This window comes from Durio zibethinus, chromosome 4 (genome assembly GCF_047325235.1).
Source record: "Durio zibethinus cultivar Kanyao isolate XHJ-2024 chromosome 4, ASM4732523v1, whole genome shotgun sequence".
NCBI lineage: Eukaryota > Viridiplantae > Streptophyta > Magnoliopsida > Malvales > Malvaceae > Durio > Durio zibethinus.
Genome location: NC_143165.1, coordinates 14093178 through 14121151, shown reverse-complemented (window position 1 = coordinate 14121151; position 27974 = coordinate 14093178). Strand labels below are relative to the sequence as shown.

Sequence of the window (27974 nt, the reverse complement as noted above, 5' to 3'; positions counted from 1 at the left end):
GGTTAGGTCAAGTGAAATTGTCGAGAAATGTTTGTTTTCCCTATTTCCCTTGGAAACTAGACTCTTTTGGTCGTTGTCTAGCTTCTACTTTACGCAATTGCTATTTTCCTTTATAAACATTAGTAAACATAACAGCTAATTCCCCTCATCTTCTTTGAATCTTCCTGGAAGGAGCCTCATAGCATATCTATGATCCCAAAGACCATCACTAGGCGCTTTCACAGTTATCATATATAGATGCAATCGAAATAACAGTTGGGCAGCGTAAAAAGAAATTGTCGACAGATGTTTTATTCTTTCCTTGGAAATTGATCCGTTGTTCTCTTGCTTCATGCTCAAACTTGACGGTGTTTTTAGTTTCTGATAAATAGAAGCAAAGGGAACTGTCTCAAACACCAGCTTGAGATATCTTCCTCTTGCACCTCCTCCTTATGTCGTCGTTACCATCATCATCATCATCTTCTTCTTCTCGACAGAAATATGATGTTTTCTTGAGTTTTAGAGGTGAAGATACCCGCAAAAACTTCACTGATCATCTATATGCTGCTTTAAAAAAGAATGGAATCGAGACTTTCAGGGATGATCCAAGGCTTGAGGCCGGAGAAGAAATCGCACCAGAACTCTTGAAAGCAATTCAAGAATCATGGTGTTCACTAATCGTTTTCTCAAAAACGTATGCTTTTTCAAGTTGGTGCTTGGACGAGCTTGCTGAGATTGTTGAACAGAGAGAAAAGAGGAGGCATAAAATTTTCCCAATTTTTTATGATGTGGATGCATCTGATTTGAGAAAACAAACAGGAAGAGTTGCTGAAGCCTTTTCCAAACATGAAGAGAGATACAAGGGAACTAAAGACAAGATCCAAAGATGGAGAACTGCTTTAACTGAAGTGTCTAATATCAAAGGATGGCATTTAAACAACAGGTAACTCGTTCTTTTCTTGGCTAGTTTTTGTTTTTAATCACCGCAAATTTTATTTTTTTTTCTTTTTTGCAGTACATGTTATATACTTTAAAAAACTTTTTTAATATTGTGTTTTATTGTTGAATTTCATTTAAAAAACATAGACTTCATTCTTATTCCTGCTCTGTTTTTCGTCTCAAACTGTATTAGGAATAAAATCTTGTCTCTTCAAAATAAAGTGACCACCATGTATAATGTTTTGTTTGAAATAATAAAAAGAAAAGAAATTTATTTAAGAAATATTTTTTGTGATGAGATTGCGAGTTATAATTTACTTATATATTAATCATTTATGAAAAATAAAATCATAAATAATTTTTTAAAAACTTGAAATACATTTGGTAATGATTTTTTTTTGTTTTGACTCAATAAATAATTCTTAGGACACAGATTATTGGGTTAATGTCTCTAAAAATGCTTTAAAAAAGTTACTTTGAAAAAAAGAAGATTCCAACAGTTCAATTTTGACTTTAAGACAAGTTCATTTAAGATTACAACAGTTCAATTTTGACTGTAAGACAAGTTCATGTATCACTCGTCTTTAAAAACTCCAATTCAATATTTTTTTTCCTTTAAAAATTTATATTAAATACATCAAAATCAACATTTTTTTTAAATTTAATAAAAAATAAAAGGAGTGACAACTAAAAATTTAAAAATGAAAGACTAATAATTGTATTAGTATTAGATTAGTATGATTTATTTGGGTTTTTTCATTTCCCTCTAAACAAAACCCAAATAAATCATACTAATCTAATACTAATCTAATACTAATAAATTTTGAGGTACATATAGAGGTTTTTAAGTAGATTTGTCCATGAATCGAGTTAAGTCCAATTATTATTTAGAGTCTCTTACCCAAGGCAAGCTCAATTATTATTCAAAAATTTTAAAAATATTGAAAAATTCTTTATATTAATACGTTATATATTTTAAAATTAAATTTAAATAAAATAATTCTTCTCATTAAACAATGATACGAGTCAAACACGAACTTAAAAATTCTTGTCAAGGTTCAGTTTGAGATGAACCTGGCCTATGGGTAAAGTATGTAATTCCATCTATGACCAAGTCTACTTTAAAAGTATCCTAAATTTGTTTGGTTAAAATTATTGTGCTTTTATTTTTTGATTCTTTAATTTCTAGGCTCATTTATCATCATAATCATTTTCATTAGTGATTAATTACTTAAGTAGAAACTAAATTTAATTTCTCTTTTTGTGTTTGAAGACATGAATCAGAATTTATTGGAGATATTGTTAAAAAGATATCAGCAAAATTATGTCAAACATATCCGATTGGCCATGATGAGTTTATTGGAATTAATTCACGGTTGGAAAAGTTGCATTTGAAAATAGACATTGGTGAAGATGATGTCCGCATTATTGGAATTTGTGGTATGGGCGGCATTGGTAAAACTACTTTTGCAAAAGTTGTTTATTCTCAAATGTCACCTCATTTTGAAGGTAAAAGCTTTCTTGCTGATGTTCGAGAAGTTTCAGAGAAATGTGGACTTGTTTCTTTGCAGAAACAACTTCTTTCTCAGATATTGCCAGAAGAAGGTTTTAATCTATTCAATGTTCATGAAGGGAATGCCATGATTAGTCGCAGGCTATCTCACAAGAAGGTTCTTGTTGTTATTGATGATGTTGATAACTTTCAACACTTAAAATGCTTGGTTGGGAGGCGAGATTGGTTTGGTTTAGGGAGAAGAATCATTGTAACAACAAGAGATGAACATTTGCTCCAATCCTATGGAATGGATGATGTGTATAAGCCTCCAACATTGGATGATGATGAAGCACTTCATCTTCTCAATTTGAAAGCTTTCAAGAGTGATACAGTGCCAGAGAATGATTTCATTGAGCTTTCTAAACAAGTTGTAGCATACGCTGGTGGTCTTCCCCTAGCTCTTGAAGTTATCGGTTGTTTTTTGTGCGGTAGAGATGCAGCTCAATGGAGAAGTGCAATTGAAAGACTTCAAAGAGATTTTGACAAGGAAATTCATGACAGACTTCTAATAAGCTTTGATGGATTAGAAGAAACAGAGAAGAACATTTTTCTAGATATTGCATGCTTCTTTAAAGGGGGTGAGAAAGATTTTGTAACTAACATACTAGATGGTTGTGGTTTCTTGGCAGAAATTGGAATAAATCGTCTCATTGAGAAGTCTCTCATAAAAGCTTGGGGCAAATTTTTGTGGATGCATGATTTGCTACAAGAGATGGGAAGAAAAATTGTTCGACAAAAATCACTTGATGAACCTGGAAAACGTTGTAGATTGTGGGAGGAAAATGATGTTTATCATGTTTTAAAAAAAAATACGGTAAGTTATTCCATAAACATTTCATATTTATTTATTTATTTAGAATCTTGACTTTACTCAACATGCAAAAGTATATACCAAGAAAATTTATTAGCTAGGTAAGTTATTAGTATGACATTAAGATTTTGTAATTAAGATAAAACCAAAAATTTGAGATTGCATACTAATATTCTTGAATATATGAAAGAATAAAACTAAATAATTGCAAATAATAAAAGTAAGACTACTTAAGTGTATATTTTATTGTAGTTTTATAGTTTTTTATTAAAGTTATAATCATAAATAGGTACTAAATTCATATAAGAATAAAATAAAAATGGATAATTAGACCAATAAATAAACCTGCATATATAGCTATACATCAAATCCAATATAAAATTGGATTAAATCATATATGATAAAACTTAAACATGAAAGTTTAAAAGTAAGCAACTTTCTTGCTATTGAGACAATGTTTCATTCATATTATTTTAAAACTAAATTATGAATTTTTTATTTAAAATTATCTTGTTAGTTTAAATAAAGGAAAATTTCCTTTACTATAAACTTTGTTGAGAATTAGCATGACTATTAAATCCAATGCAAGAAACTATTATGTATTATGGTCTCCTATATTTCATCTTCTTGAAATTTAGCTATTAATATTTTACAGCATTTACTTTTCGTCCCCTTATGCTTTACTTTTGATTTTTAGGCTACCGACGCAATTGAGGGCATGATCATCGACAATAAAGGGTAAAAAACAAACACACACGTGTATCTATGTGTATATTATATATTATTATTTGATCTTAATTTGTCTCATTTAATTGAATTATTATTACTAGAACATATATATTATCAATATTTTGTCCTAATTTGCATTTTTTTTATGTAGTTTTAGTCGTCGGACTTGAAATACCAGCATTCTTACCCATTACATTCTCTCATCCTCTCATTTTTAGATTTGAACGTGAAACTAATCAAAATTAAAGTAAAAGGTCATAGGTAATCACCAAATGACTATTTAAAATTAAAACATAACCAATACGAAATTGAAATCATGTGGTAGGAAAATTGATTGTATTAACTAAAAAAGTTGTGTTTCAAAAAGAAGAAAACAATGATAGATACGAGTGAATGTTGATTCTTGCCTTTTGTAGGTGTTGAAAGCTTCAATATTTTGAAGCTTATTTTTGTTTTGCCCTTGGTTGTCAGGGAACAGAACAACATGTTCACTTTGAATGCTGATGCCTTCTTGAATATGAAAAAATTAAGATTGCTCAAAGTCTTTTATCTCCCAGTTACTCGAGATCTCAAATATCTTTCAAATGAGTTACGGCTTTTAGATTGGAGTGGATATCCTTTCAGATCATTGCCATCAAGCTTCCAACCAGACAACCTTGTTGCGCTTCTCCTACCTTATAGCCACATTGAACAACTATGGATGGGAAACAGAGTAAGAATTACTTCATTCTAAGTTTGCCTTTTAGTTTATTTTGAGACTAATTATAAAAAAAAATCTGAATAAGATATGAAAATAACCAAAAAAAAAAAAAGAGTTTTGCTATGTTTTATTTCTTTTTTTTTCTCTAATTTATTGTTGTTGTCAACAGACTTTACCTAAATTGAAATTAGTCAACCTCCAAGGCTCCAAAAACCTGATCAAAACGCTAGACTTCACAAGGGCTCCATATCTCGAAAGTTTGATTTTGGAAGGTTGTTCCAGAATAGTAGAACTTCCCTCTTCAATTGGACATCTCAGCAATCTTGTTTTGTTAAATCTGAAAGATTGCAGTAACCTTGTGAATCTCCCAAGCAGCATAAATGGGTTGAAATGTCTTAAAACTCTTAATCTCTTTGGCTGTTCTAAAGTTGAAACTTTACCAGAGAATTTGCAGCATGTAGAATTTTTGGAGGAGCTTGATTTAAGTAAAACTGCCATAAGAAAACCTCCATTCTTCATTTTTCAATTTAAAAGTCTGAAAGTTCTTTCTTTCAATGGATGCAAGGGACCGCCATCAAAAGTACGACTGAATTTGCCTTCTCTTTTCAATGTATTGCAAAGAAGAAGTTCGGATTCCATGGCTCTGATGTTACCTTCTTTGTCAGGTTTGAGTTCTATAACAAACCTGAATCTAAGTGACTGCAATCTTGGGGAAGGAGCTATTCCTAGTGATATTGGGTGCTTATCCTCTTTGAAGGTACTTGATCTTAGTGGTAACCATTTCGTCTACCTACCTGCAACTCTTAATCGACTTTCCAAGCTTCATCTTCTTAGATTGTCAGATTACCGGGAGCTTAAATCTTTGCCTGAGCTTCTTCTAACAGATATATATCCAACAGGAGAACCGAATTCAACAATTTGGGGATATATTGCTGGTTTTAACTGCTACAAATTGGCTAAGAAAAACAATACTTTAACAATGCTAAAAAATCACCTTAAGGTTGGTATCCCTCTATGTCACTAAATCTCACTCTCTAAGATTTATTGTATAACTTGCCAAACAACGAGCGATTTTTTTTTTTTACAGGTATCTAATAAAGCAGGACGATTATTCGATATTTTTATTACTGGAAGTGAAATCCCAGAATGGTTCTGCCATCAGAGGGATGAATCTTCAATAAAGATACCACTGCCTCCTAATATTGGACATGATAATCAGTTGATGGGAGTTGCTTTCTGCTGCGTTTTTGTCTTTGCCTCCACCGATGATGATGATCGTTCGAAGTGCATCTTCTGTAAAGCTGTTATCCATGGTAGAAATATTTTGGATTTGAATGATAGTGGCTATGGTTTTGACAGAGAAGACAGGTTGTCTTTGGACATGGAGCACCTTTGGCTACGTTATTATTCTCGTGACATGATATTTCCGTTATTGAGTTCGTCTAGTACAGATTGGGCAAATCAAGAATGCAATGAAATTGAGTTCTCAACGAGAGCCAGTCCAGGGCAAGTGAAGAAGTGTGGTGTTCAAATAATGTATGAGAAAGATTTGGAAGACATGGAAGAACTACAAGAGGAACACAACAGTCCATCAAATTCTGCAGATCTTGACGATATCCATTAAAACGTTGGTGGTGATGAAGGGTCAGCAGGGAACGGGGTTGTCCTTGTAAAACGAAAACGTAAAATCTACGAGGAGGAAGGAGGACCAATTGACGAGAGTGACAGCCTTGAAGAAAGACCACAACCAAAACGTCTGGAAAAAATTTTAAACTTTATAGTGGGGAAGAAACTTTCTGGTAAACTTCTAAATACTAATCGCTAGACTTGAATGAATCCTTTCATTTATTTACATGCTAATCAATAAAATACGAGGATTTCACTATTTTTTATAATTTCCTATAAATCTAATTTGCATTATTTCTGTGTTTGTTTTTTTAGATTGAAAGATAATAATCATTAAGTGAAATAAAATAATAGGGACAAACTCCATAAAAAGGCAAGGAAGATGAGAAGGTGAAATCCTTTGATGTCGCTTTGAGCATAATCATCTTATCTTTGCTTTTTAGAGTGTTTTACTTTGATTTAGGGAAAGAAGATTGTATCCTGTTTTTTGATTTGGTATCTTGAAAAATGAGATCATATGTGATTTTTTTTTCCCAAGGATTATATAGAAATTTCATTTCCCAAAAATACAATAGTCAAGGGAATTATAAATTGTGCTGCCTACTAATAAAGAAAACATGATATAAAGTATAACAAAGGTATAAATTAATAAACACAACAACAAATATTAAAATATCATTTAAATATAAGCCAACTAGGTCTAGGATTTCTATTCAAGCTTGAACAATTTATTCTTTAATTTTTTTTAACAAAGGATGTTGCAGCTTAGAAATAAAAGGAGTTATAAATGTTGAAATTTAAAATCCAAATTTTCCGGATGTTATCTTTTAAGAGTAATTAGTTAATTGAATAAATTAAGTTAAACTTTAAGTTCTTATTTCTATCCTCCTGGTAAGCAGCTTCCCATCATGCCCGTTCCCACCCCCACTTAGAATTGCAATTGGCCTTCCCCGTCCAAAGTCAATGCTATAATAATCAAACCAAGTTGAACAACCCAAGACCAGAAGATTGTTTATACTCCTTGCTAGGCTTCCTGTCACTAGAACAGGAATTTCCTTTCATAATTTTGAGAAATTCGTCATCTTTTCCTCAGACTGTGAAGCAATAAACTTGTTCATTTGCCATGCTACATTGCCTAGCCCATGTTCTTGTAGCTCCATGATTTTCATGGTTATAAGTCCACCTCGTATCATATTTCGAGTATATTGTTCAGGCAGCTGGTGCAATCTTGATTTTGCACCAACTGCTGGGAAGAAATTAGTCTCTTCTTCCGGATCAAGATTTCTGATGCGCACAACAGCTTGCCAGATATGAGACAAGAGTGCTTGAAGAGAGGAGATTTTGTCTGTGCCATGTTCAGCGTTGGCCTTTACATTGAGATGTGCTATGTTTTCCCTAGTGACATGAAAAAACCTGACTTGCAATGGTGGAAGAACGAATTCATGAATTTGTGTGAGACAAGAGTTCGGAATACCAACAGTTCCCTCAATACCATGTGGAAACCAACGTCGAAGAGATGGGGGCCTGGACAATTCTATGGAACCTCGGAAAATTTCTGCCCAGGAATTTGATAAAATGCACAAATGATGTGCCATCAACCACAACATGATTGTAAGTGCAGCTAATGAAGAGCCCTCTGAAAGCTCAGTCACTTGTACTGCAAGTAAGGTATTGTAAGTAGCCTCATAAATTTTTACTTCATTTAACTGAAAAAATGAGCGAATAAAGGAAGGAACAACCATAGGGCCAATGATATCAGAAATATCTCATTAGCTGCAGCATGAACAAGCAAGACACCAACATTGTTGCAGTCAATGAAAAACGAAGAGGTTTCATTGTAAAATTCAATGGATGCGAGGCAGCCAACGAGGGGGAAGAAGTAGTTTAATTAGAGTTCGTGAAGGGGAGTTTTTCAATTGGTGGACTAAGGTTTCACCTAACTTTTGATCTTGCTGGAGTTGTGGCCTGTAGTAGAGAAGTCCCTTCGGGGCATAGTCCATGGCAAGGAACATGAGATCCCACGAGCTAACTCGATTCTTTCAACTTCTGTCTTGGGGTTGGCAGCTTGAACAATGCTAGTGGATATGAATCGAATATCACCCATGTCTCTCTATATTTTGTTAAGGTTCTCTGGTTCTTAGAAATTGAAGCCTCTATTTATAGCCAACAGTCGCATAATTTATTAGTAAAGTAATAAACTCTTAATTTAAATAATCATAGATAAAATCCTAAACCTCAAATATATATATAAAAAAAGGAACTTCCTATTTATAATCAAGTTCAACCACAACAACCATTAAAAATGTGCATTTAAGTGAAGATAAGTTGTACAAAGCTAGCATTTGGATATTTGATTTGACGGTAAAATGCATGTATTTCCAAATAAAGTTATGGTCAATTTCCTTTGCGTCAATAAAAAAATTTTCTATCCAAGAACATGGATGGCCTAATTTTCCTAAAGCAGCCAATTATAAACTTTCAATACTCAAGGCTATGAAGATAAGATGAAGTGAGCCATTAATACGGGTGCTTTAAAAATTGTTCAGTTCAATCTTAATTTTTTTTTTTTAAATAATACATCTATTAAATCTAAACAAACTGAAATCCATGAATTCGGGTGTTTTATCATATATATCCACATTGATATTTTTTTTTCCCAATTTCTTTTACTTAAAAATGTTTCTAACTAAAAAAAATTAAGCACAAAAAGGTGAAAACCATAAGAAAAAAAAAGCATCACGTATAGACATTCATTGTTTTTTATAAAAAAAAAAAATCTAATTTTAAAAACAAAAGAAGTGAACAACTTTAAAAAAAAGAAAAAAGGAAGAAAGTTGAGTTTGCATGCAACATCATAAGTTTTTATCAAAAATTTTATATCATAAATTAGAAAACAAAACTAAAGAAAAAAAAAGAAAGGATTGAAAAAAGGAAAAGAAATTAAATTCGGATGTAATGCCAACACATCCCCTAGTATAATTTTCTTTAAAAATTATCAAATTATAAAAAAAAAAGATAAAACATGTATTTTTAATAATAACATCAAATAAACCCATATTAAAAAATTCAAAATATTAAAAATTATTTATTAAATATCAAAAGTTAACAAAACAATAAAAAATAAAAAAATCAAATAACTTGACATGTTGTATACCCTTGATATAAAGTGGGTCTCACAAAAAAATATAAATCTAAAAAATGAGTTATCAATTACATAAAAAAAGGGGAAATGTACAAAAAATAACATATGTGGTTTAGTATCCTTGATAACAAGTGAGTTTTAAAAAAATTAAAACAAAAAATTTAATTTTTTGAAAAAAAAGTTAAAAAAAAGAAGTAGAAAAAAATTTTGGTACAAATGGATCTCACAAAAAAATCTTTTAAAAAATATATTTTTGATTTCTTTTTAAAAATTATAAAATATAATAAAATATTAAAAAATTAGAGAAAATGTGTGGGTCCCACCCAAAAAAATTAACCAAAAAAAATGAGTCTCACACATTTACAAAAATTTTTAAAAATAAAAAATGATGGGCCCTAAAAAAATGTAAAAAAATTAATGTCATGGATCTCACCTTAAAAAAAAGTGAGTCTCGCACCTTTTGAAAAAATAAGCAAAAGGTAATGGACTCTATTAATAAAAACAAAAAAAAAAAAATTAAGAGATTATAAAATGGTAAATTAAATGGATGACACTAGGCAGCCTCTTGTTGATATTTGCATACCAATATATACGATTCTCCTTTCACAATTTTAATGTTCAAAATGGGACTTGATGGACACCACAAAACAGAAAACAACTTGTCTTTCTTCGTATATTGCTCACCTTTTTAATATATTGTTATTGAAATCTACATATCAATATATTGGTCGTTTTTTCACCCCCACCAGGCATATGTAATCATCCAATCATGCTTTTTTCCTTGCCCCAATTCCAAATGCTATTGGCCTTAATTTCCATCCAAATTCAATACTATCATTTTTTTTTTTTGGGTACGATACTATCATTGAGTGCTTTCATTAATAGTTTTGTCATATGTGACCAATTATTAGACCCATTAATTAAACAAGGTAGGTTTTGGACTAATTTGAATTAGATTGTGACAGCATTCATGAATTGTTCTGCATTTGCCAAGGCCTGCAATGATTCGATGTCCACATATTCCATATAATACTGTAATTGTCCAATCATATTTACTTTGTTCAATTTTACCATGATACATTGATAAAGTGAATTATACATAGTTCTACATATAAAAATAATGATACATTGTAAACGAAGGCAACAAAGGGCGAAAAGAAGAAAACTCCTACATTTACATAGCTTATGATGACTAGCAGTATATATTTACTGCTGGATGCAGATGGCTTGAAGGGAGACAGTCTACAACTCAGAAAATTCTAATGGGTATTGTACCTTAGAAATAAGGGAATCCAAATCCAACATATGCTATGTAATTTATGTTACTTTTTAGTATTTTTGTCTTGACAATTCTTTGGAAAATTAAAGCAAAAGTTGAAAAATGAAATCATATTCAATCAAAATTAAATAGGCAATTAAAATGTACTGGTCAAGCACGCCATGACACATTGGTGAAGAGAAGAACTCTTCAAAATTCTAAATACGACTATGATTTTATCAGAGAGTGCTCAAAAAATGGAATAAGTGGACTTTAATTAGCAGTATCTCTCCAAGTCCTCCTTGCGAAGAATGATGATTATTCATTGAAGCTTCCCCGCTGTTTACGCTCAAGGGTCAACTAGAAGCGCTAAAATTCACATACTATCTCCTTCCACAATTTAATTGTTCAAAATGGGACTTGATGGACACCACAAAAATGAAGCAAAACAACAATGAATGTTTGAAAACAGAAAAAGAACTTGGCTCCCTTAGTCATCACTTAGTCAATCTTTACCTACAGCAATTTACCATTCTTTCTTCTTGGAATTTTCCTGGAAGGAACATTATAGTAGATCTTTAATCCAAGACACCATCACTAGGCGCTTTCACATCTATGATAGAGATTTGTTTGAAAAAAATTTGGGATTAATGTCAAGGGAAATTGTCTGACAAATGTTTGTGTTTTTTTTTTTTCTTTTTTTCCTTGGAAACTGATGTGCTTTTAAACTAGAGAAGTTGACAGTTACTAGACAGACAGTTCTTAAGCAGTAATTAACCATCACCAAGCTCCATTTCTTTCAAAGTTACTAGCTAACCTCTTAATATTTTCCTCTATAGACAATAGTCAAGACAGCAGTCAATTCCCCTCATCTTCTTGGAGTCTTCCTGGAAAGAGCTTCATAGCATTTCTGTGACCCAAAATACCACCACTACGCGCTTTCACAGTTGTTATATATCGATGCATTCGAAATAACGGTTGGGCAATGTAAAGAGAAATTATCGACAGATGTTTTCTTCTTTCCTTGAAAATCCATGTGTTCTCTTGCTTCATGCTCAAACTTGACGGTGTTTTTAGTTTCTGATAAATAGAAGCAAAAGGAACTGTCTTAAAAACCAGCTTGAGATATCTTCCTCTTCTACATCCTCCTTATGTTGTCGTTGCCATCATCATCATCGTCGTCATCTTCTTCTTCTTCTTCTTCTTCTCCTCGACAGAAATATGATGTTTTCTTGAGTTTTAGAGGTGAAGATACTCGCAAAAACTTCACTGATCATCTATATGCTGCTTTAAAAAGGAATGGAATCGAGACTTTCAGGGATGATCCAAGGCTTGAGGCTGGAGAAGAAATCGCACCTGAACTCTTGATAGCAATTCAAGCATATGGTGTTCACTAATCGTTTTCTCCGAAACATATGCTTTTTCAGGTTGGTGCTTGAAAGAGCTTGCTGAGATTGTTAAACAGAAAAACCTGAGGGGACATAAAGTTTGCCCAATTTTCTATCATGTGGATCCATCTGATTTAAGAAAACAGACTGGGAAAGTTGAAGAAGCCTTTGCCAAACATGAAGAGAGATACAAGGAAAATAAAGACGAGATCCAAAAGTGGAGAAAAGCTTTGACTGAAGTGGCAGATGTGGCGGAATGGCATTTCAATGACAGGCAACGCCTTCTTTTCTTTTCTAGTTTACGTTTTTAATGACTATAAAATTGTTTTTTGTTCATTTCTTGCATTACATGTTATAGAATCTTGAAAAACATTTTTAATATTGTGTATTATTGTAGAATTTCATTTAACTAAGAGGTAATTTCTGTTTTATGATGTTGTAACATTGCCCTCTTTATTCTTGCTCTGTTTTTTTTTTTTTTTTTCCAAAAACGGAATAAAATTGTTTCTTAAAATAAAGTGATCACCATGTTTCATGTTTTGTTTAAAATAAAAAAGTTATATAAAATATGTATTAAGATTTTTTTTTTACTAGGTTGCTAGTTATGAATTACTTATACATTAACCATTAATGAAAAATAAAATCATAAATAATTTCTTATAAACTTATAGATATGTGGTAATACTTAATTTCATTTAGTAAAGCTACTAATAAAAAACTTGAGGCCTTAAAGGCATCCTAAATTTGTTCCATAAAAGATTATTGTACCCTTATTTTTTGACTCATAGTTTCTTGGCTCATTTATGGTCATATATAGTAATTTCATAACTAGCAACTAAAGCTTATTTCTCATTTTGTTTGTAGGCTTGAATCAGAATTTATTGTAGAGATTGTTACAATGATATCAGCAAAATTATGTGAAACATAATCAGATATTCCTGATGGGTTGGTTGGAATTAATTCACGTTTGGAAGAGTTGTATTTGAAAATAAACATTGGAAAAAAAGATGATGTCCATATTATAGGAATTTGTGGTATGGGCGGTATTGGTAAAACGACTCTTGCAAGAGTTGTTTATAAAATGTCCCCTCATTTTGATGGTAAAAGCTTTCTTGCTGATGTTCGATTTAATTCAGAGAAAAATGGAATTGTTTATTTACAGAAGCAACTTCTTTCTGAGATTTTGAAAGAAGATTTCAGATTTTTAGAAGTTCAAGTAGGGAATGGAACCATTCGTCGTAGGCTATCGCACAAGAAGGTTTTTGTTGTTATTGATGATGTCGATAACCTGCAACACTTAAAATGCTTGGTTGGAAGGCATGATTGGTTCGGTTTAGGGAGCAGAATCATTGTAACAACAAGAGATGAACAATTGCTCCGATCCTACAAAGTGGATGATGTGTACGAGCCTACAACACTGAGTGAGAATAAAGCACTTCATCTTTTCAATTTGAAAGCTTTTGATAGTGATACGGCACCGGAAAATAATTTGGTTGAGCTTTCTAAACAAGTTGTGAAATATGCTAATGGTCTTCTCTTAGCTCTTGAAGTTTTTGGTTCTTTTTTGTGCGGTAGAGATGCAACTCAATGGTGAGATGCAATCCAAAGATTTAAAAGAGAGAGTCATGAAGAAATTCATGACAGACTTCGAATAAACTTTGATGGATTAACAGAATCGGAAAATAACATTTTTCTAGATATAGCATGTTTTTTCAAAGGGGAGGAGAAAGATTTTGTAATAAAAGTACTAGATGGTTGTGACTTTTTCCCACATATTGGAATAGATGTTCTCATTAAGAAATCTCTGATTAAAGTTGATGAAGACAACAAATGTTTTTGGATGCATGACTTGCTACAAGAGATGGGAAGAAAAATTGTTCGACAAAAATCACTTGATGAACCTGGAAAACGTTGTAGATTGTGGGAGAAGAATGATGTTTATCACGTGCTAACAAAAAAAACGGTACATTATTCCATGAACATTGCTTATTTATTTGTTTATTTAGAATCTTGAATCCACTCAACATGCTAAATTATACACCAAGAAAAATTATTAGCTAGGTAAGTTACTAGTATGACATTAAGCTTTTGTAATTAAGATAAAACCAAAATTTTGAGATTGCATGCTAATATTCTTGAATATATGAAAGAATAAGGCTAAATAATTGCAAATAATAAAAGTAAGACTACTTAAATGTATGTCTTATTATAGTTTTATAGTTTTTTTTATTAAAGTTATAATCATAATTAAGTACTAAATTTCATATAAGAATCAAATAAAAATGGATAATTAGACCAATAAATAAACCTGCATATATAGCTACCAAATCCAATATAAAATTGGATTAAATTATGTATGAAAAAACTTAAACATGAAAGTTCAAAAGTAAGCATCTTTCTTGCTATTGAGACAGTGTTTCATTCTCATTATTTTAAAACTAAATTATGGATTTTTTCTATTTAAAATTATCTTGTTAGTTTAAATAAAGGAAAATTTCTTTTACTATAAAGGTTTGTTGAGAATTAGCGTGACTATTAAATCTAACGTAAGAAAATATTATGTATTATGGTCTCTTTTATTTCATCTTCTTAAAATTTAGCTATTTGTATTTTACACCATTTACTTTCCATCCTCTTATGCTTTATTCTTGATTTTTAGGCTACCGACGCAATTGAGGGTATGATCATTGACAATAAAAGGTGAAAAACAAACATACACATATATCTATGTGCATATTATATATTATTATTTGATCTTAATTTGTCTCATTTAATTGAATTATTATTACTACAACATATATATTATCAGTATTTTGTCCTAATTTGCATTTTTTTATGTAGTTTTAGTCATCGGAATTGAAATACCAACATTCTTACCCATTACATTCTCTCATCCTCTCATTCTTTAGATTTGAACATGAAACTAATCAAAATTAAAGTAAAAGGTCATAGGTAATCACCTAATGACTATTCAAAATTAAACATAGAAGATACGAAATTGAAATCATGTGGTGGGAAAATTGATTGTATTAACTGAAAAAGTTGTGTTTCAAAAAAAAAGAAAACAATGATAGATACAAGTGAATGTTGATTCTTGCCTTTTGTAGGTGTTGAAAGCTTCAATATTTTGAAGCTCATTTTTGTTTTGGCCTTGGTTGTCAGGGAACAGAACAATACGTTCACTTTGAATGCTGATGCCTTCTTGAATATGAAAAATTAAGATTGCTCAAAGTCTTTTATCTCCCAATTACTCAAGATCTCAAATATCTTTCAAATGAGTTACGGCTTTTAGATTGGAGTGGATATCCTTTCAGATCATTGCCATCAAGCTTCCAACCAGACAACCTTGTTGCACTTCTCCTACCTTATAGCCACATTGAACAATTATGGTAGGGAAACAAAGTAAGAATTACTTCATTCTAAGTTTGCCTTTTAGTTTATTTTGACACTAATTATAAAAGAAAAAAAAATCTGAATAAGATATGAAAATAACCAAAACAAGAAAAAAGAGAGTTTTCCTATGTTTTCTTTTTTTTTCTCTCTCTCTCTCTAATTTTATTGTTGCTGTCAACAGCCTTTGCCTAAATTGAAATTAGTCAACCTCAATGGCTCCAAAATCCTGATCAAGACGCCATACTTCACAAAGGCTCCATATCTCGGAAGTTTGATTTTGAAAGGTTGTTCCAGTATAGTAGAACTACCCTCCTCAATTGGAGAACTCAGCAATCATGTTTTTTTAAATCTGAAAGATTGTAGTAACCTCGTGAGTCTCCCAAGCAGCATAGATGGGTGTAAATGTCTAAAAACTCTTAATCTCTCTAGTTGTTATAAAATTGAAACTTTACCAGAGTATTTGCAGCACGTAAAATTTTTGGAGGAGCTTAACTTAAGTAAAACTGCCATGAGAAAACCTCAATCCTCCATTTTTCAATTTAAAAATCTGAAAGCTCTGTCTTTCAATGGATGCAAGGGACCACCATCAAAATTAAGGTTCAATTTGCCTTCTATTTTCAATGTGTTGCTAAGAGGAAGTTTGGATTCGATGGCTCTGATGTTACCTCCTTTGTCAGGTTTGAGTTCTTTAACAAGGCTGAATCTAAGTGACTGACAGGTTTGAGTTCTTTAACAAGGCTGAATCTAAGTGACTTTGGGAAGGAGCTATTCCTAGTGATATTTGCCGCTTATCCTCTTTGAAATATCTTGATCTTAGTTGTAACAATTTCATCTACCTACCTGCAACTCTTAATCGACTTTCCAAGCTTCGTTTTCTTCTATTATCAGACTGCTGGGAGCTTAAATCGTTGCCAGAGCTCCCAAGTATAGAACATGTGATCATAGATGGTTGTGTTTCACTGGAAGTAGCTGCAGATTCAACAACAGCACACAATTCAACAAATTGGGGAGGTATTTTCGGTTTTAACTGCTACAAATTGGCTGAGAAAAACAACGCATTAACAATGCTAAAAAAATATCTTAAGGTTGGTACCGCTCTCTCTCTCTGAATCTCACTCCCTAGAATTTGTTGTATTAGTTGCCAAATAACAAAAGATTTTGTTTACAGGCATTTGCTAATGCAAGACGATTATTCCACATTGTTATACCTGGAAGTGAAATCCCAGAATGGTTCTGCCATCAGAGGGATGAATCTTCAAGAAAGATACCACTACCTCCTAACATTCGGAATGATAGTCAGTGGATGGGAGTTGCTTTCTGTTGCATTTTCGTCTTTCCCTTCATTGATGATGATGTTCATGAGGAGGATGCAATAATGTGTAAAGCAGTTATCCACGGTAGGAATAGTCCACAGGTAGATTGGAGTGGCTTAAATTTAGGAGGAGTATCTAGGCGGCCTAGGGTCATTAGGGAGCACCTTTGGCTAAGTTATTATTCTCGTGACAAGATATTTCCATTTTCGTTGGAGGAAAGATGTGGTAAAATTGAGAATTCATATTGGGCAAATCAAGAATGCAATGAAATTGAGTTCTCAATCCAATCCTCTTCAGCTGTCTCATCTACCAAAGTGAAGAACTGTGGTGTTCGAATAGTGTATGAGAAAGATTTGGAAGAGATGGAAGAAATACAAGAGCAAGACAGCATTCCAACAAATTGTACAAATCTGGACGATTTCCATCAAGACATTGGTGGTGATGACGGGCCAACAGGGAATGATGGTCTCCTTGTAAAACGAAAACGTAACGTCTAAGAGGAGTCAGCAGGACCAAGTGATGAGAGTGGTAGCCCTTAAGAAAGACCACACCCCAAACGCTTGGAAGAATTTTTAAACTTTATAATGAGGAAGAAACATTCAAGTAAACTTATAAATACTAATCACTAGACTTAAATGAATCCTTTCATTTACTTGCATGTTTTTCAATAAAATAAGAGGATTGCACGATTTTTTATAAATCTAATTTGCATTGATATTTATGTGTTTTTTCTTTAAGTTGAAAGATAATAATTATCAGGTAATAAAATAGTAGGGACAAATTGCATAAAAAGGCAAGAAAGGTGAGAAGGTGGAATCCTTTGATGTTGTTTGGAGCATAATAATCTTATCTTTGCTTCAAAGAGTGCTTCACACCATTTTTTTTTTTTTTAATTTGAAGAAAGAAGATTCGAATCTTGCTTTTTGATTTGGTATTTTAAAAAAAAAAGATCATATGTAATTTTTTTTCCCAAGGATTATGTAGAAATTTCATTTCCCAAAAATTAAGTAGGCAAAGGAATTATAAATTGTGCTACCTGCTAATAAAGAAAACATGAGATAAAGTAGAAAAAAGGTATAAATTAATAAACACAACAATAGATATTAAAATATCATTTAAATATAGACCACCCAAGTCTAGGATTTCTATTCAAGCTCAAACAATTTATTCTTTAATTTTTTTTTTTTTTACAAAAGATGTTGTTTGTTAGAGATAATAGAAGTAATTTTAAATATTGAAATTTAAAATTTAGATTTATCGGATATTATCTTTTAAAAATAACTAATTAATTGAATAAATTTAGTTAAACTTTGAGTTGTTATTCATATCTTCATTATAGGCAGCTTAACTTGGATAGACCAAGTTTCACTAACGGCTACTAAAGACTAGTAAATCTTATTAAAACTTCTTATTGATGGTAATTATTTCACCCATTGAACAACGTAGAAGTTGGATTAAGATTAGATTGTGACAGAATTTATGACCTCTTCATCATTTGCCAAGGCCTGCAATGTTTGAGGTAAAAAGTAAGCTTCAATGTCCATACTTTCTTATTCAGCTCCACCATATACTGTTGTCTTCCCATCATGCTTGTTCCCATCTCCACTTCGAATTGCGATTGGCCTTCCCCGTCCAGAATCAATGCTATAATAATCAATCCGAGGTGAACAACCCAAGACCCGAAGATTGTTTATACTAGTTGCTCGGCTTGCTATCAATAGAATAGGACTTTCCTTCCATTATAAGATGATTCCCACCACTTTCATTAACATGGAAGAACGACAAAATAGAGAACAAGAAAATCTCTTATAAAATCTTTAGGTTATACAAGTTCTGTCCAACGCATAATATATAAGTTTCCTCCAATTTTATATTGCTTTGTTAAATTATTTTATTTAGTTTATTCTTTAATTTCTTGCACTTGATTTTACAGTAATTATTAGATCATAAATTGTTAGAATGATTTGATTTCAATTTTAATTTCTATATGCGCATATAATTTTGAGGGCGTTATCCCTCCAAAACCGCTGTACCATGAAAAAGGCACGAAAATTATACAATTTTAACAAACTTTATTTATAATTTTCAAATAAATAAATTAGTTTAAAATTAATTTTATTTGCTCCTTACTTGCTTTAGTTTTAGAGCTTTCACTTTAAATGCTACTATTATGGGATTAGGCAAGGCTGCCTTCATTGCAAACTAACAAGCAAAGTTAATTAAGGCCTTAATTAACGCCCATCACTTAATATTTTATGGTATTTTATATGATAACTTGTTCTATTCTTATTGGCATGTTCTAAAGGAAAATTAAAAGTTTTTTTATCCTAAATGATTTTAATTGAAATTTCTTCTTTTGATCAATACCATAGAATTAATGTTTTCTCATAGTTTACCCAACTAAGCCATCCTTAATACTCAAAAAAATAATTTAAGTAATGATATTAGAAATTTGTTATAAATAAAACAAATTTTCACAACAATTTTTTTGTCGTTACAAATATAATAAAAATTTATAACAATAAAATTTATCATTATATAAGATATTAAAAAATTTAATTAAACAATGAGTAAATATAACAAAATTTCGAAACAATATTTTTAGTCATTGCAAAATAGGATTGCTAAATATCCACTTTCTTGTAGTAAAATAAGTAATTAATTTGAAAGCATTAATTAGAATTTAATAATGTTGTCTTCTTGTGCCTCACCATACGCTCTAATAGTCCTATCAAGCTTGTTCCCTGCCTCAGTTCAAATCGCAATTGCCCTTCCCGTCCAAAATCAATACTATAATAATCGAAACAAGGTTAAACACTAAAAAGGAAGAATGCTTACAATAGTTGCTTTAAATTCTTTATCCAAAATTTGAGAATTTTGACATTTTCAAGCTGCTGGAAGCAAAGAATCGATTATATCTCTTTTTTTTTGCATAGATTTTTCTATCAGAAAACTCAAAAAAAAAAAAAAACTAAGGAGAAAAAGATACGAGATTAATATATATATATGAAAGTATAAATCTCACATTGACTTAATCCCCACATTACATGTTGTTAACATTTCCTTCCGAGATTTATTTACTTGTGATCAAGGGTCATGAATGGCTTAATCACATGAATGGCTTAATCTCTTGGTGAACCTGGAAAACAATATAGATTGTGGGAGACAAACGATATTTATCACGTGCTAATGGAAAACAGAGTAAATCATTTCATAAATATTACGCATTTATTTGTTTATTTTGAATCTCGACTCTACCCAAAATAATAAATTGACTATCACGAAAAATTATTAAGTAGGTATATATTTTACTCTCATGACATTAAGATTCTGTAATTAGGATATATACAACCAAAATTTTGGGATTACGAATGAGTATTCTTGAATATACGAAAGAAAAATATTACTATTGTTTATTTATTATAAAATAACACTACTTTTTTTGGCCAGAATAAATTAATTAAGATTATTTGAGTGTATATTTTATTATAGTTTTATAGTTTTTTTTATGAAATTAAAATCATAATTAAGTATTTTATTTCATATAAAAATTCAAATAAATAGATAATGAAACTGGATCAAAACTCACATGTAATGATACATGCAACTTGAGACAAAACCTCATTTGCATTATAATTTTATAGTAAAATTATGGATTTTTCTATTTAAATTTCTCATGTTAATTTAAATAAAACCAAACTAATTTCTTTTAATGTTAATTAAGCTTTATTGAGAATTAACCTAACCATTTAAAATCTTTAGTATTGTGTCCCGTTTTAGTTCATTCCTCTTATAAATTAGCTATTAATTTTATTACACCATGCATTTTGTGTCTTCTTATCTTTCATTCTTTTGATTTTTAGGCTGCAGAAGCAATTGAAGGCATGGTCATCGACATTAAAGGGTACAAAAACATACATATACATGTATCAATGTATATATGTATATGTATTATTACTTAATCTTGACTTATTTTCGAACCATGGTTGCTAGATCATATATATTATTTACATTTTTCCTTATGTTACATCCTTTCATTTTTTTTATTGTAGTTCTTTTATAAAGTTAGAATTATATATGTTCAAAGGTAACCGTTCAAACTTTAAAACTCATTTGCTATTTGGAGGGTTGAACAAAAAAAAAGACTCATTTAGGACTTTGACTCTAACATTTAAAACCTAGCCTGATTCAAATTACATAATAAATATAATTTTTATATTTATATATAATTATATGTTATATATAGTATATAACAAGGAGGGATCAACTTACATAAAAAACAAATTTACATTTTTTTAATTATTGATTTTAATAAATCTAAAAAATAAAGTTAAATCATTTTTTTTTCTTTTTATTTCTTTCTCGTATCTTATATTTATTAAATATATTATATAATAAAATGAAAAAAAACTATAGGTAATCACCTAATTGGTCCACAAAATTAAAGTGAAAAATCGTAAGTAATCATCTAATGACTACTCAAAATTAAAACATAACCAATAAGAAATTGAAATCATGTGATACGTGTGCCAAGAAAAATGGTTTTAGCTAAAAAAATTTGATTGTTTTAACAACAATATTTGGAAAGAGAAAAGAAGTTGTCTCTCTCAGTCATCACTTAATCAATTTTTACCCATAGTAATTTACCATTCTTTCCTAGTGGATTCCTCCTGGAAAGAACATCATAATAGATCTTTGACCCAAAACACCATCACTAGGCGGAGATTTGTTTAAAAAGAGTTTGGAATTAATGAAATTAGAGCTTTTTCAAGCATTCCCATAGTAAGAAGGTCAAAGAAAATTGTTGAAAAATGTTTGTTTTTACTATTTCCCAGGGAAACTAGACTCTTTTAGTCGTTGTCTAGCGTTTACTTTACTCAAGTTTGAGCTTCATGCTCAAACTTGACCGTGTTTTTAGTTTCTGATAAATAGAAGCAAAAGGAACTACTCAAACAACAGCTTGAGATATATTCCTCTTCCACCTCCTCATGTCATCGTTGCCATCTTCTTCTTCTTCTCGACAGAAATATGATGTTTTCTTGAGTTTCAGAGGTGAAGATACCCGCATAAAATTCACTGATCATCTATTTGCTGCTTTAATAAGGAGTGGAATCGAGACTTTCAGGGATGATCGAAAGCTTGAGGCTGGAGAAGAAATCGCACCAGAACTGTTTAAAGCAATTCAAGAATCATGGTGTTCTGTGATCGTTTTCTCAGAAACATATGCTTCTTCAGGTTGGTGCTTGAAAGAGCTCGCTGAGATTGTTAAACAAAAAAAGCAGAGGGGACATAAAGTTTTTCCAATTTTCTATGATGTGGATCCATCTGATTTAAGAAAACAGACTGGGAAAGTTGAAAAGGCCTTTGCCAAACATGAAGAGAGATACAAGGAAAATAAAGATGAGATCCAAAAGTGGAGAAAAGCTTTGAGTGAAGTGGCTGATATCACGGGATGGCATTTAAAAAACAGGCAACAAACTCTTTCCTTTTCTAGTTTCCAATTTTAATGAATATAAAATTGTTTTTTTTTTTTTGTTGTTTTTTGTATTGCATGATATATAATCTTAAAAAACATTTTTAATCTTGTGTATTATTATAGAATTTCATTTAACTAAAGGATCATTTCTATTTCATGATGTCGTAACATAGTCTTCCCCCTTGTTCTTGCTCTGTTTTTGGTCCCAAACTCTACTAGGAATAAAATTGTTTCTTAAAATACAAGTGATCACCATGTTTCATGTTTTGTTTAAAATAAAAAAGTTATATAAAATATGTATTAAGAATTTTTTTGACTTGGTTGCTAGTAATGATTTAATTATATATTAGCAATTTATGAAAAAATAAAATCATAAGTAATTTCTTCTAACCTTATAGATATTTGGTAATACTTAATTCGTTTTATATTTATGTAATATCAGTATATGGATTCTGTATACTATTAATGAATCGGTTGATATCATCTCATTAATGAGTAATTTTTTAAAAAATATTAATTTTTTGTATATTTATTTTAAAGGTTTATGTTTATTTTTTTAATTAGATGTCATCATCAATTCACCGATAATATATAGATTTTATATATTGATAATGCATTAAATATAAATTTTAATTAATTTCAATTACTAAAGCTACTAATTAGAAACTTGAGGCTTTAAGAGCATCCTAAATTTGTTCCATAAAAGATTATTGTATCCTTATTTTTTGACTCTTAATTTCATAATTACCAACTAAAGTTTATTTCTCTTTTTAGTGTTTGTAGGCATGAATCAGAATTTATTGGAAACATTGTTAAAAAGATATCAACAAAATTACGTCAAACATATTCGTTTGTTTCCAATGAGTTGATTGGAATTAACTCACGTTTGGAAGAGTTACATTCGAAAATAGACATTGGTGATGACGATGTCCGCATTATAGGAATTTGTGGTATGGGCGGCATTGGTAAAACTACTCTTGCAAGAGTAGTTTATACCCAAATGTCCTCTCATTTTAAAGGTAAAAGCTTTCTTGCTGATGTTCGAGAAGTTTCCGGGAAATGTGGACTTGTTTCTTTACAGAAACAACTTCTTTCTGATATATTGTTGGAAGAAGGTTTCAATCTATTCAATATTCATGAAGGGAATGCCATGATTAGTCGCAGGCTATCTCACAAGAAGGTTCTGGTTGTTATTGATGATGTCGATAACTTTCAACATTTAAAATGCTTGGTTGGAAGGCGTGATTGGTTCGGTTTAGGGAGCAGAATCATTGTAACAACAAGAGATGAACATTTGCTTCGATCCTACAGAGTGGATGATGTGTATAAGCCTGCAACACTGGATGTCGATGAAGCACTTCATCTTTTCAATTTGAAAGCTTTCAAGAGTGATACAGTGCCAGAAAATGATTTCAATGAGCTGTCTAAACAAGTTGTAACATACACTGGTGGTCTTCCCTTAGCTCTTGAAGTTATCGGTTGTTTGTTGTGCGGTAGAGATGCAGCTCAATGGAGAAGTGCAATTGAAAGACTTAAAAGAGATTTTGACAAGGAAATTCATGACAGACTTCTAATAAGCTTTGATGGATTAGAAGAAACGGAGAAGAACATTTTTCTAGATATTGCATGCTTCTTCAATGGGGGTGAGAAAGATTTCGTAACTAACATACTAGATGGTTGTGATTTTTTCGCAGAAATTGGAATAAATCGTCTCATTGAGAAGTCTCCCATAAAAGTTACTTCGCGCAAATTTTTGTGGATGCACGATTTGCTACAAGAGATGGGAAGAAAAATTGTTCGACAAAAATCAGTTGATGAACCTGGAAAACGTTGTAGATTATGGGAGGAAAATGATGTCTATCATGTGCTAACAAAAAACAAAGTAAGTTATTCCATAAACATTGCATATTTATGTATTTATTTAGAATCTTGACTCTACTCAACATGCTAAATTATATACCAAAAAAATTGATTAGCTAGGTAAGTTATTAGTATGACATTAAGATTTTGTAATTAAGATAAAACCAAAAACTTGAGATTGCATACTAATATTCTTGAATATATGAAAGAATAAGACTAAATAATTGCAAATAATAAAAGTAAGACTACTTAAGTGTATATTTTATTATAGTTTTATAGTTTTTCATTAAAGTTATGATCATAAATAGGTACTACATTCATATCAGAATCAAATAAAAATGAATAATTAGACCAATAAATAAACCTGCAAATATAGCTATCAAATCCAATATAAAATGGATTAAATCATGTATGATAAAACTTAAACATGAAAGTTCAAAACTAAGCAACTTTCTTGCTATTGAGACAATGTTTCATTCGCATTATTTTGAGACTAAATTCTAGATTTTTTTATTTAAAATTATCTTGTTAGTTTAAATAAAGGAAAATTTCTCTTACTATAAATTTTGTTGAGAAAATATTATGTATTATGGTCTCCTATATTTCATCTTCTTAAAATTTAACTATTAATATTTTACAGCATTTACTTTCTATCCTCTAATGCTTTACTCTTGATTTTTAGGCTACCGACGGAATTGAGGGCATGATCATTGACAATAAAGGGTAAAAAACAAACACGCACATGTATCTATGTGTATATTATATATTATTATTTGATCTTAATTTGTCTCATTTAATTGAATTATTATTACTAGAACATATATATTATCAATATTTTGTCCTAATTTGCATTTTTTTATGTAGTTTTAGTTGTTGGACTTGAAATACCAACATTCTTACCCATTACATTTTCTCATCCTCTCATTCTTTAGATTTGAACATGAAACTAATCAAAATTAAAGTAGGTCATAGGTAATCACCTAATGACCATTCAAACTTAAAACATAACCAATACGAAATTGAAATCATGTGGTAGGAAAATTGATTGTATTAACTAAAAATGTTGTGTTTCAAAAAGAAGAAAACAATGATAGATACGAATGAATGTTGATTCTTGCCTTTTGTAGGTGTTGAAAGCTTCGATATTTTGAAGCTCATTTTTGTTTTGCCCTTGGTTGTCAGGGAACAGAACAAGACGTTCACTTTGAATGCTGATGCCTTCTTGAATATGAAAAAATTAAGATTGCTCAAAGTCTTTTATCTCCCAATTACTCAAGATCTCAAAAATCTTTCAAATGAGTTACGGCTTTTAGATTGGAGTGGATATCCTTTTAGATCATTGCCATCAAGCTTCCAACCAGACAACCTTGTTGCACTTCTCCTACCTTATAGCCACATTGAACAACTATGGAAGGGAAACAGAGTAAGAATTACTTCATTCTAAGTTTGCCTTTTAGTTTATTTTGAGACTAATTATAAAAAAAAAAAATCTTAATAAGATATGAAAATAACCAAAAAAAAAAAAAAAGAAAAAGAGTTTTCCTATGTTTTCTTTCTTTTTTTTTCTCTAATTTTATTGTTGTTGTCAACAGCCTTTACCTAAATTGAAATTAGTCAACCTCAAAGGTTCCAAAAACCTGATCAAGACGCCAGACTTCACAAGGGCTCCATATCTCCAAAGTCTGATTTTGGAAGGTTGTTCCAGAATAGTAGAACTTCCCTCTTCAATAGGACATCTCAGCAATCTTGTTTCGTTAAATCTGAAAGATTGCAATAACCTTGTGAGTCTCCCAAGCAGCATAAATGGGTTGACATGTCTTAAAACTCTTAATCTCGCTGGCTGTTCTAAAGTTGAAACTTTACCAGAGAATTTGCAGCATGTAGAATTTTTGGAGGAGCTTGATTTAAGTAAAACTGCCATAGGAAAACCTCCATCCTTCATTTTTCAATTTAGAAGTCTGAAAGTTCTGTCTTTCAATGGATGCAAGGGACCGCCATCAAAATTGCGACTGAATTTGCCTTCTCTCTTCAATGTATTGCAAAGAGGAAGTTCGAATTCCATGGCTCTGATGTTACCTCCTTTGTCAGGTTTGAGCTCTTTAACAAAGTTGAATCTAAGTGACTGCAATCTTTGGGAAGGAGCTATTCCTAGTGATATTTGCTGCTTATCTTCTTTGAAAATACTTGATCTTAGTAGTAACAATTTCGTCCACCTACCTGCAACTCTCGGTCGACTTTCCAAGCTTCATTTTCTTAGGTTGTCAGATTGCAGGGAGCTTAAAGCTCTGCCTGAGCTTCTAAAAAGTATAAAAGGAGTGTGGGTAGATGGTTGTTCCTCTCTGGAAGTACTTGCAGATCCAACAAAAGTATGCAATTCAGAAGATTGCAGATATATAACCGCTTTTAACTGCTACAAATTGGCTGAGAAAAACAATACGTTAAAAATGCTAAAAAAACACCTTAAGGTTGGTAGCGATCTCTCTCTCTGAATCTTACTCTCTAGAATTTATTGTATTAGTTGCCAAACAACGGGATTTTTTTTTTGGAGGTATTTGCAAATGCAAGACAATTATTCGACATTATTATACCTGGAAGTGAAATCCTAGAATGGTTCCGCCATCAGGGGGATGAATCTTCAATAAAGATAGCACTGCCTCCTAATATTCGGAATGATAGTCAGTGGAAGGGAGTTGCTTTCTGCTGCTTTTTTGTCTGTGCCTCCGCTAATGATGATGCTTTTTGGAAGGAGAAGGGCAGCTGCTATAGCATTTCTATCCGTTGTAGAGGTATTCCAGAATTTGGACATATTGGCTTTGTTTTGGGACCAGAATATTGGCGGCCTCTGACCATGAAGGATCACCTTTGGCTGCGTTATTATTCTCGTGGCGTGATATTTCCATTTTACTTAGAGGACAAATGTGGCGAAACTGAGAATTCATCAAACACAGATTGGGCAAATCAAGAATGCAATGAAATTGAGTTCTCAATCAGATCCACTCCAAATTTCAAAGTGAAGTGTGGGGTTCGATTAGTGTATGAGAAAGATTTGGAAGAGATGGAAGAAATACAAGAGCAACACAGCAGTCCACCAAATTGTGCAGATCACGACGATATCCATCAAGACATGAGTGGTGATGAAGGGTCAACAGGGAATGGTGGTGTCCTTGTAAAACGAAAACGTAACATATACGAGGCAACAGGACCAATTGATGAGAGTGACGGCCCAGCAGAAAGACCACACCCCAAACGCTTGGAAAAATTTTTAAACCTTATAATGGGGAAGAAACATTAAAGTAAACTTCCAAATAGTAATCACTAGACTTGAATGAATCCTTTCATTTATTTGCATGTTATTCAATAAAATAAGAGGACTGCCTTATTTTCTGTAATTTTTTTATAAATCTAATTTGCATTATATCTGTATTTTTTCTTCAAATTGAAGGATAATAATTATTAGGTGAAATAAAATAGATAGCACAAACTCCATAAAAAGGTGAGGAAGGTGAGAAGGTTAAATCTTTTGATGTCGTTTAGAGCATAGTCATCTTGTCTTTGCCTTAAATAGTATTTCAACAAAGTAAAATGCTATTTTTTTTTTTTAATTTGGAAAAAGGAGATTTGAATCTTGTTTTTTAATTTGGTATATTCCGAAACAAGATCATATGTAATTTTTTTTCCCAAGGATTATATAAAAATTTTATTTCCCAAAAATCAAGCAGGCAAAGGAATTAAAAATTGTGCCGCCTGCTAATAAAGAAAACATGAGATAAAGTAGAACTAAGGTATAAATTAATAAACACAATAA

At 31.2% G+C, this 27974-nt stretch overlaps 3 protein-coding genes and 1 pseudogene across 5 annotated transcripts; 3 read left to right on the top strand and 1 right to left on the bottom strand.

Moving 5' to 3' along the window:
* The first annotated feature begins 34 nt into the window (after positions 1 to 34).
* Positions 35 to 8506, top strand: LOC111287851 (disease resistance protein RPV1-like). Of its 2 annotated transcripts, XM_089759730.1 has the most exons (7): positions 35 to 922; positions 2192 to 3287; positions 3982 to 4022; positions 4485 to 4725; positions 4883 to 5470; positions 5613 to 5713; positions 5801 to 5939. In XM_089759730.1, the coding sequence occupies exons 1-6, from the start codon at positions 432 to 434 to the stop codon at positions 5688 to 5690; spliced, it is 2535 nt and encodes an 844-aa protein (XP_089615856.1). In that variant the 5' UTR covers positions 35 to 431; the 3' UTR covers positions 5691 to 5713; positions 5801 to 5939. The 2 variants fall into 2 exon arrangements, with proteins under 2 accessions (XP_089615856.1, XP_089615855.1); XM_089759729.1 differs by having other exon boundaries at positions 112 to 922; positions 4883 to 5713; positions 5801 to 8506.
* On the bottom strand, positions 7398 to 8443 carry LOC149519233 (uncharacterized). The gene is made up of 2 exons (XM_089760238.1): positions 8281 to 8443; positions 7398 to 7996 (listed from the first exon to the last, which is right to left on the bottom strand). Exons 1-2 carry the CDS (start codon positions 8441 to 8443, stop codon positions 7398 to 7400), a joined length of 762 nt encoding a protein of 253 aa, XP_089616364.1.
* A 2799-nt stretch (positions 8507 to 11305) lies between the features above and the next one.
* LOC111288913 (TMV resistance protein N-like) lies at positions 11306 to 17533 on the top strand (annotated as a pseudogene). Its single transcript, XR_016341624.1, has 6 exons — positions 11306 to 12401; positions 12992 to 14090; positions 14787 to 14827; positions 15290 to 15529; positions 15702 to 16605; positions 16689 to 17533. The product of XR_016341624.1 is annotated as a TMV resistance protein N-like (transcript).
* Positions 17534 to 21685: 4152 nt separating this feature from the next.
* LOC111287854 (TMV resistance protein N-like) lies at positions 21686 to 27558 on the top strand. The gene is made up of 6 exons (XM_089759735.1): positions 21686 to 22303; positions 23093 to 24191; positions 24852 to 24892; positions 25352 to 25592; positions 25762 to 26634; positions 26718 to 27558. The coding sequence occupies exons 1-6, from the start codon at positions 21822 to 21824 to the stop codon at positions 27459 to 27461; spliced, it is 3480 nt and encodes a 1159-aa protein (XP_089615861.1). The 5' UTR covers positions 21686 to 21821; the 3' UTR covers positions 27462 to 27558.
* Positions 27559 to 27974: the final 416 nt, after the last annotated feature.

Bases quoted from the DNA above. Each gene is read 5' to 3' on its own strand.
- LOC111287851 (XM_089759729.1), top strand. From the start codon at position 432: ATGTCGTCGTTACCATCATCATCATCATCTTCTTCTTCTCGACAGAAA. The intron at 3,288-3,981 runs GTAAGTTATTCC...TTTGATTTTTAG, and splicing joins ATGTTTTAAAAAAAAATACG to GCTACCGACGCAATTGAGGG. The intron at 4,726-4,882 runs GTAAGAATTACT...TGTTGTCAACAG, and splicing joins AACTATGGATGGGAAACAGA to ACTTTACCTAAATTGAAATT.
- LOC149519233 (XM_089760238.1), bottom strand. From the start codon at position 8,443: ATGGGTGATATTCGATTCATATCCACTAGCATTGTTCAAGCTGCCAAC. The intron at 7,997-8,280 runs GTTAGGTGAAAC...CCTTACTTGCAG, and splicing joins CAACTCCAGCAAGATCAAAA to TACAAGTGACTGAGCTTTCA.
- LOC111287854 (XM_089759735.1), top strand. From the start codon at position 21,822: ATGTCATCGTTGCCATCTTCTTCTTCTTCTCGACAGAAATATGATGTT. The intron at 22,304-23,092 runs GCAACAAACTCT...TAGTGTTTGTAG, and splicing joins GGATGGCATTTAAAAAACAG to GCATGAATCAGAATTTATTG. The intron at 24,192-24,851 runs GTAAGTTATTCC...CTTGATTTTTAG, and splicing joins ATGTGCTAACAAAAAACAAA to GCTACCGACGGAATTGAGGG.